We start from the raw sequence: 8,752 nt of genomic DNA, 5'->3' as shown, positions 1-8,752 counted from the left end.
AACATGTTAAATTATCATGCAAAAAATATTATTAAGTAAGCTGCACTTTTCAATATTTCAATATTTTTGCATTAACAATGAGTGTGGGTAAATGTCACACATAAGGTGCTGCTCATAGTGACAAACCCACAGAGAATCGTCTTCGGGCTGTACAGTTCTCCAAAGCTCCATGGGGCCTTTTAGCACCTTTTAGCTCATTGTTTTGTTTTGTTTTCGTCGCACAACTTCACTGTTTTGGTTCACTCACACAGCGCTCATCAACGTTGTTTCCAGCAGTTTCCAGTGAGATTGCTCTGCTAGACAGACTGTGTGCAAACTGCCATAAACAAAACAACAGACAAGTTAGCAACTAGCCATTGAATGCAGTGAAGCATGTATCAAGTAAATAGGTAATCAAGCCATGAATGGTGGAGCCATAACTGAAATTGAATGATGGACTTATATTTGTCAGGTGGCCAGGAACTTGAAGTGCACGCCAAACTGTGTTATAGACCTGCTGGTCTGCCATGTCACTGTTGCTTTTGGCCTAACCTGCAAGACATCTACACTGTCTCGTTCTGTGTTCAAGTAAGCAACATCCTTTTACACTTTTAAAACAAAGGCACAAAAACTACTTGGTTAGGTTTAGGAAAAGTGGTTTATAAAGGTTCTTGTTTATAAGGTCTTAAAAGTTAAAAAAAACTCCCAAATCCACGCCAACAGGTAGTCTCGCCTTTAACTGTGTGACTTTGTGACATCATATGTCACGTCGCACACATTAACGACAGAAGTAAAGCTAACTGGGACCTGAAAACAGGGCAGAGCCGACTGTAGACATGGTGAGCGGTGCTGGCTCAGGCGTGTGTGAGCTGACCAATCAGAGCAGATTTGGGAGAAGGGCTCTTAAAGAGACAGGAGCTAAGGAACCCAACATATAATATGGCTGAAAAAGAGCACAACATTATTTAAAATAACTACATCCTTAAAACAACCATCACTGACTATCAACTGTACACATGATTTGAAAACTGGTCTCCAAGCTCATAGTCCTGTGACTGACCCGCCCATCCATGGGTCTGTTACATAACTATTGTAACTGCTAATGTTGCTCAGGCACATTTTCAGGCGATGATCTGTGAGTGTTGTGTTTTCAGCTCATTCTACTCACCCCAAGCAGACAACCGTCCAATAAACACTTGATGCAGCTTTAAAGTTTAATACATAACGAATGAAAATGTTGTGTTTCTCCTTCAGACCTAATAAAAGAGAGACTTAATTTCCAAATGTTGCTTGAAGAGAAAAAAAACAATAAATAAAGTTGGTCAGTGGGTATTTGTTTTACCAGTTGTTCAGCACTTCAATTTGAAAGCCCTCTTTTTATAGGGTTGGATCATTTCTGAAACAGCAGCCCTCGCTCATTGACATGAAAACTCACCATCTAAACCCAAGTATGACTGATATCAAATTTTTGTGTTGCATGTGATGTCAGCTGATTTAGTGGATCCAACTATCCACTGCATCCTGGCTGTCAGAGAACTTTGGTTTTCTTCGACTGTCCCCCGTGAGAATATACCTGCAAATATTTCTACTTTGACTTCCCCTGCTAGGACGAGACCTTCCATATGTTTACATCCAGGATTCTCGTCTGTGTATAGGTTTGATATACAGCAATACCTGTATCCCTGTGTTCTGTGTGTGTGTGTGTGGTTGTTAAATAGGGGATGTGGTGCCCTTCCAGCAGGCAGACAGCTCTATTGTTCCTGCAGCCCAGGGAACAACGTCTCCGGCCTGTCCACTCAGGATGTTGAATTGTACCTCCTTTAAAAAGAAAAAAAAAGGAACAACCAGCATCACCCACGCCCATTATCCCCATCATCCAGCAAGAACAATGGAGCACCTCCAAACATCCCCGTCCTTTCCCAGGAGCCTCGGCGCTCGGTTCCCACAGTACTGTCCAGATCTAAGCCGCTGGGCCATTGTTAGTCGGCCGACCTGTCCTCTGATTGTTCCCTGGAGGACACACACACCTTTCACACACCTAAAAGCGCTCCGAGTTAACGTTCTCTCTCTCTTTTGCAGTTTAAGTGAGCCTCTCCGTCCTCGCTGGTTTCACATGGAAACTTCCACCAGCTTGAAGTAATTGCCGAGCTTAACATGCACAACTGAGGTCGTTCCACTCTGGAGCGGGTCATTCCACTCTGATAGCAAACTTAAGTGGGGAGTACAAGCCGATGACTGCAGATAGCGCACCGCTTACAGCTGCGGCGCCAATGTAAATCCGGGCCTTGTAATCTTTCTCCATTTCACTAGCTGGAGGGGTAATGTAACGGAACTCATCCTGGCACGCTGGAAACTTGATTCATTAAGAGAGCTCGCGGGGTGCGGGAGAGGTGGACCTCCACAAAGTTTTCTCATTTTGTGGCCTTTATGACACCGATAACTCGTCCGTCTTCGATCAATGATGAATTCTTATTAAACTCTTTGTTTCCCGGCACATCAGTGCTCTTGTTTTAATAACGAAGGCGAATAGAGATCTTTTTGATTGAATAGTGAGAGCCTACACAGGGAGGGCAAACGTCATGGCAGCATCACTCAAGCGTTGAGTGAGTCTGTTTATGAATTCTGTGACCGCTACATTATTCATAATAATAACAAAATGTATTTTTAATCACTGTTGACATTGCTGTTTTTGGACTTGTGCATCAGTCCTGACGTCACTGATGGATTGCGAGATAAAGAGAGGCAAGCTGCCCTTTAACGGATGTGGTTAATTTTAGCCTCACGCTGTGCCGCTGGATCAAAAGGAATGTTTTCACAAAATTTCCCACGGGGTCGCGCTTGTCACTCTGCTGTGTCACATCACGACGCTCGTCCAATAACAGCGTCCTCCAAGATGATCGCAAATATAGATTTTAGCCAGTTTAGGACCCGTTCCTCACACAGGGTTTAACTTATTCCGCCAAGTTGTTATCTGGATAAATTCATCCTGTTGGTTCTGATCCAGCTAACCGGGTCATTGAGCGGAGCTGTATGACTGATTGGGTAACCTTAAATAGAATGGTGCGCTCGTCATACGGCGCTGAAACATGGCGGAGGGAAGTAAACGCCGGGTTGATGGCAAGAAACTTTTTACCAGTTTTTGCCTCGTCATGTATTGTTTCCTTTGCTTGTCCACGTCACTCAAATTAAAGCGTTAAAATGTTTAATTCCCGTCAGAATGTCATGATCAGATTTGATGTTTTCTGCCTTTTACCAGTCAAAGGTTATGAGTTTTGGGGTTGTTCTTTTTAAGGGTGCCTGTGTATGTAATGTTTTGTATCATCATACACAGGTATTTAATGAAAATTAAAATGTGATAATTGCTCCAATACATCATGATGGTTTCTCTGTACCTACAATATATCTAAAAGCATCATACCAACAATACAAGGAATTTTAAGCCAGCTTTGAAAAACTGAAAAATCCAGACTTATTCAAATGAACTGTTTTTTTTCTGTAATCATCCTTTTTCTTCGCCGGAGGCAGAACACATAATTGTCTCCAGGCCAAATTCTGAAAGAGGAATGAGTTCCCAGTTTCCCCATTTCTCATCTCTTTGTCTCCCGTGTTCCCTCGAAAATAATTTCCTCCTTGAAGCTGAATGAGCAGAGCCATTACTTCCTTCCTCTGACTTTGATGTTACTTTCTGTCCCTGGCAGCAGTTTCACAATCAGGTGAGATCAGATTATTTGTTCAGACCCGAATGTGAAACAATGCTGCCGAAACACGTGTGACAAAAACCTGAAACTTTTGTTTTATTACTCCGTTAGAAGAAATCAGCGGGCGGAACCGGCGATGTCAACAACTCCTTAAAGGAGATGCAGATATTTACTGAAATATCAACACAGCTGTAGCGGACACAAACACATCTTTAATCGTCACACCTTGAGTGAAACACATGATTAAAACTTTTCGTGTGCAGTCTTCCTTACATGAAAGTATTATGTGGATGCTGCAGACAATACTGGGACTAAGCAGCTTAAACTTCCTGAGGGGACCTCCCATACTGTCGGATTATATTGTCAAATACCATCAAAGGTTACATGTCATGAGATAAAAAAAGACCTACAACAAAGACCCGTCTTTCTTCCTCCTCTCTCATGTTCTCAAACAAAAGTCCTTTCCTAAATGTACAGAAAAGATAAAAAGGACAAACACTTTGTGACAGGCTTGAAACATGCAAATCGGTTTTTTACGCACGACATGACAAACTTTGTTTGATGCAACAGCAAAGACAAAATAACATCTGTCATTGTACTCACAACTAGATTTAAATTAAACAGAAAATGACCAGTTCACCTCAAAGCCTGCCAACAGTTTGAAGCGTGGACACTCAATATGTAAAGGTGCAGTATGGAAAGAAATTTAGTTGAAAGCATTAAAAACCACAATTATTCACAGAATGTAAAGGAATAACAATTTGTGATATTTACTGAGATTGGCATGCTAACCAGTTAGCCCCGGCCCATCCTGTGCTAACAGGGTAAGCACCAACACGCCCTCGGTGCTCCGAGTTTGGCTCACGTTTGGCTGTTTGCACGGCTAACTGAGCTAATTAGCTAACGGCAGCTACAGTTAGCAGCAACAGCGGTTACTCTGGTGGTGTTTGTGTTGTGTCTGAATTCAACAGATGGCCGGTTCTTACATAATGCACCTTAAGGATGTTCTAATTGCAGTGTCAGTCAGGCGTTAACAGTGCAACATCAGAGGGAAGGTCAAAGAATCACATACAGCACACTTAAGCTATAGTCGACTCAATTCAAGTGTTTATGATCACCCTCTAAAAAGGTATTTACACAAGTGAGCTGATGCTTTCTGGTCACCAGGGATGAGGATGTATGGCTGCACTGGTGTTTCTGCCCTCTGGTTCGACCCCTTTTGCTCTCCTGCTGAGAAAGGGGCAAAAACAAGTCTCTCACACCAATAACACGAGGGGCTAGCTCTTCTCGGGTCGGTTCCTGTTCAGAGCCGCTCTGGGCGTGAACTCCAGTTTCTCTTTGAGGCTAAGCACCTGGGTGCCGTCCATGCCTGCCTGTTCCTCTAGCTTCCTCTCCTCCCTCAGCTCCAGGATGCCCTTCTCTTCTCGAAGTTTAGGGGTCCCTCTGACGAACCACTCCAGGTGGTAGCCCACCGCTCCCACCACGAAGGCCACGGGGAAGGTCACGTAAGGGGCATAGGTCCGTAGCGCTGTCCACATCACAGGCCACATGACTGCACGCTGCTTTGGCTCCCAGGTGCTCCACGGGGGGGGGGGGGGACAATAAAGTGGTGAGTCCATTTTGGCAGACATTAAAAGATGATTACAATATCAGTACTTAAAAGAGCATATCATAAATATCAATTTCCCCAGGTAGTTTTGGAAAGCACTTATTCTGAGCTACTTCCCTCTTGTAGCTGAAGGTCAATGTGACTATTAAATCATCAAATTAAAACTACTGAGGTTATAATAATCCTTACTGCACATAAAATTATGTGGTGGCATTGTGTTGATAGCAGATAGATAGAATTACTTTATTGATCCCAGACTGGGAAATTATTTAAAGATGTCTGAAATGGACTGTTTCCATGCAGGTATGTGCAATTATTTCTTGTCTGATATTCATAAGCGTCAGACTGTCACCCCACATGAAGGCTGTCTGTCCTTCTCATGCCCTTCTCACAGTTTCCCCAGCCAACACATAACTGTTACGGCATATAAACACAATCAATGGCGGACTCAATGAGAAGGTCCAGAGCAAAACAATCCCGAAACCAGACGTTTTTACAGTGTACACTGCCTGACATAAACCTGCCGCACTGTCAACATAACGGTAGCATCGCTTTATCAACGTTTATCAAATTATCGACGATGGCGCTGCGTTCTTTCGAGACACTTGGACGTCCCTACGCATTTGCAAGTTACATTTTTGTGATAATTTGCGATTTTTAGTTTGTCGCATCCTCGCCGAAGTGAAAAGCGCTTCTCCTTCATTCCGAAAGAGCTTTTACTTATGCCCCAGGCCGTGTAGTTTACTTTATACACAAGGAAGAACATTACATGGTCAAATCTGTTATGGAGTTTTGCATAGCGTCGACTAACCATACAACGTCGGGCAACAGGGGAATAACTGACTGGGACACAGCGTCTGATGACGTGAGGAAACGGTTGACATCACTACGAACTAACGTTTGCTCGAAAAACAACAACAGTATCCTTGCTGGGTTTATATATTGAAAAGTTTTCTAAGGACATTAGTTTGTGACATAAGTCTCCGCTCACCTTTACCCGTTAGCACGTTGATACAGCAGCGGGTCAACGCAACTTCCGTGTGACAGCCGGTCACCTTCCTGGTTGAATTTGATTGGCTGATGAGCTCCAGTTTGCTGTCACCAAGAGGGTTTAACCTGCACATTGTCGGTGCTTTAACTCCGCCTTGTGGTCGACATGGTGCACTACATGAGTGTATGAGGAATGCCAAAACAGACATTTACATTTAGCTTATTGTGAGGAAAGACAAGGGGATTAGTTAATACTTGTACTGACAGTGTTGTGTACAAATACATTAAGTAATATTTTACAAGATTACTTCATAGACAGTAAATAAACATGCATTCATTCAATTAACAAGCATCATTAAATATGGTTATAACAGCTTTGAAACATTTATGAACATAAAGAGACAAAGTGTATCCAAATACAACCTATTAATTCAAATTAATTCAAAAATTAAGTACAGATTTTATGCCTCTACGAGTCTCATACCTACTGTACATGGATGTTTGTCTCCTCCGTGGCTTCCGCGACAAGGAGTCTTACAAAAACATAATTTCTGGGTTTCTGTGTTCAAACATTGATGACAATTGTGCACAAAATCCTCCTCTTAAGCAACACTCAAGGAAAGCTGACAGATCTGTCACCAGTAGCGTGTGATACGTTGACAAGGCGTGAGCCACCCTCTCTCTTGGATGACAAACCCCTCAAGTGCAGACAGTGTTCTTTTTTCAAAAGCTCATTTTGGCACAAACAGACAGGGACACTTTCAGAGGCTTGGTACACCGTGCAAAAAGACACACACAGTTTTAGAAGCTTTGGTTTTGTTTACTTTAACCGCAGAGAAACTGTGTAGATTTCATTCACCCAGCGGGAGGCCATAAACCGCAGAGCAGACTACAGGGTGAAGAATACCCTCCTCTGTGTTTGTGTTGTTTCTGGGTGGTAAGTCGGGAAATGTTCCTTGCAAATCTCTCCATGATTGATGACGCTGATATTTCAGCTCGCAAGCTCAAACGTTTTCCATGTTACTATACCAATGCAGGGGACAGGGCTGATCTATAGCGATTGGAATCCGGCCTGTCACGGAGCGATGACCTGTTCGTACTCATTGGTCATCTCTCCAGAGGCAGAAAAAAAACTGAGCGCTGTCTACATTTTCATTACCTCGAAATGCCTGCTGAAATAGTAGTGATTAACAGGATTCTGTGTGGGTGATTATGTTTCATGCTTCAGAATGATTCCTTTAAGCACTTCCTCCCTCTATGCTGTCCACCTTTCAGTTGCCAGAACTGGCAGTTGATCAGTCCTGTCAGATAAAGTAAAATGTGCTCATCCCCCTGCGGGAAAACAACATTACCAGTGCCAGTTCTGCTTTACCAGCAACCTTAGCGTTGGCAGGATTATTTCATCAGCTCGTGTTTATTAGTAAATGAGATTTAGAGCTGCGCTAGCCAGGATTTTTATGCAAAAATACAACAGTCTTTATCAATCCGAATCACAAGCCGCGGCTGACAGAGTGGAGTGTTGCCCCCTCGCTAACCGGAGCCCCGCAGACCTGCTCCATTTGCCCAAGTTAATTACAGATGTCAGGCATGGTCAATGGTGGGAAATTTACTCATTACACAGAAAATGACAATCAGGACTTGGGGTAAATCACTGCTGAACCACACGAGCCAGAAAAGGGCTGCTGGAACTCTCTCTATAGACTGACACCTTCAAGCACGCTGCACATTTGGCTGCACTTTTAACTGACTGAACTCAGCGTTTTGAAAGTGATCCAGACACTAAACCACATCAATGTTCAGGTGTCAACAGAACAGGGGGGGGGGGGGGGGGGGGGTGACAGGGAGTGTGTGACACAGAGTGTGCTTAAGGACCTGGGAGAGCTATGTTTAGCCTCGGATTAAGATGGAGGGAGAGGGGTGAAGTGGAGATGGGAGGTGGGATGTGACCGAAAAAGATGCAAGGGAGAATTTGATGGATTGCCTCTGATTTGGAGGGAGCCGAAGAGAAGCAGGAGGACTCTTGACACGGACTGTGATCAAGCAGAGGAGCAGATGGTGAGAGAGAGGCGTGCCAGATGTGGAGGGGGAAGACAGAGGCGCTTTTGCTCTTTTGTGCGGCCAATCTGCCCAACAAAGGGAGAAATGAGAGACTGACTGGGGGATGAGGTGAAATCAGACTTGTTAAAGAAAGTACGGTAACAAATGAACTTGTGCAGAGAAATAATATATCAATTCTCAATCTATTTTCCTCAATTCAAGTACTAACAATAACCGTTCTCTTGCTTTTTTTACCTTAAAAAACACCCAAGTGGTTTTGGAATTTCCATTGTTCTGTCGCGTTTACACAATATTTAATCTTTAGATACAAATTGAACTCTGTGCACAGTATGCAGCGTCTTGTAATACACATCAAGTCTCTTATGCATTTTATCATTAGTATGAACGATTGTCAATCAAGACTATGAACAGGTCAGAA

General features: G+C 43.4%; 1 protein-coding gene across 2 annotated transcripts; it reads right to left on the bottom strand.

Moving 5' to 3' along the window:
• Positions 1-3,869: 3,869 nt before the first annotated feature.
• Positions 3,870-6,900, bottom strand: smim12 (small integral membrane protein 12). 2 transcript variants are annotated; one of them, XM_030413074.1, is made up of 3 exons: positions 6,761-6,900; positions 6,278-6,450; positions 3,870-5,257 (listed from the first exon to the last, which is right to left on the bottom strand). In XM_030413074.1, exon 3 carries the CDS (start codon positions 5,225-5,227, stop codon positions 4,955-4,957), a length of 273 nt encoding a protein of 90 aa, XP_030268934.1. In that variant the 5' UTR covers positions 5,228-5,257; positions 6,278-6,450; positions 6,761-6,900; the 3' UTR covers positions 3,870-4,954. The 2 variants fall into 2 exon arrangements, with proteins under 2 accessions (XP_030268934.1, XP_030268932.1); XM_030413072.1 differs by lacking the exon at positions 6,761-6,900 and having other exon boundaries at positions 3,870-5,255; positions 6,278-6,411.
• Between the last annotated feature and the right edge of the window lie 1,852 nt (positions 6,901-8,752).

This window comes from Sparus aurata, chromosome 3, assembly GCF_900880675.1.
Source record: "Sparus aurata chromosome 3, fSpaAur1.1, whole genome shotgun sequence".
Classification (NCBI taxonomy): domain Eukaryota; kingdom Metazoa; phylum Chordata; class Actinopteri; order Spariformes; family Sparidae; genus Sparus; species Sparus aurata.
The sequence above is the reverse complement of the archived record's forward strand: the minus strand, read 5'-3'. Positions and strand labels throughout refer to the sequence as shown.

Bases quoted from the DNA above. Each gene is read 5' to 3' on its own strand.
- smim12 (XM_030413074.1), bottom strand. From the start codon at position 5,227: ATGTGGCCTGTGATGTGGACAGCGCTACGGACCTATGCCCCTTACGTG.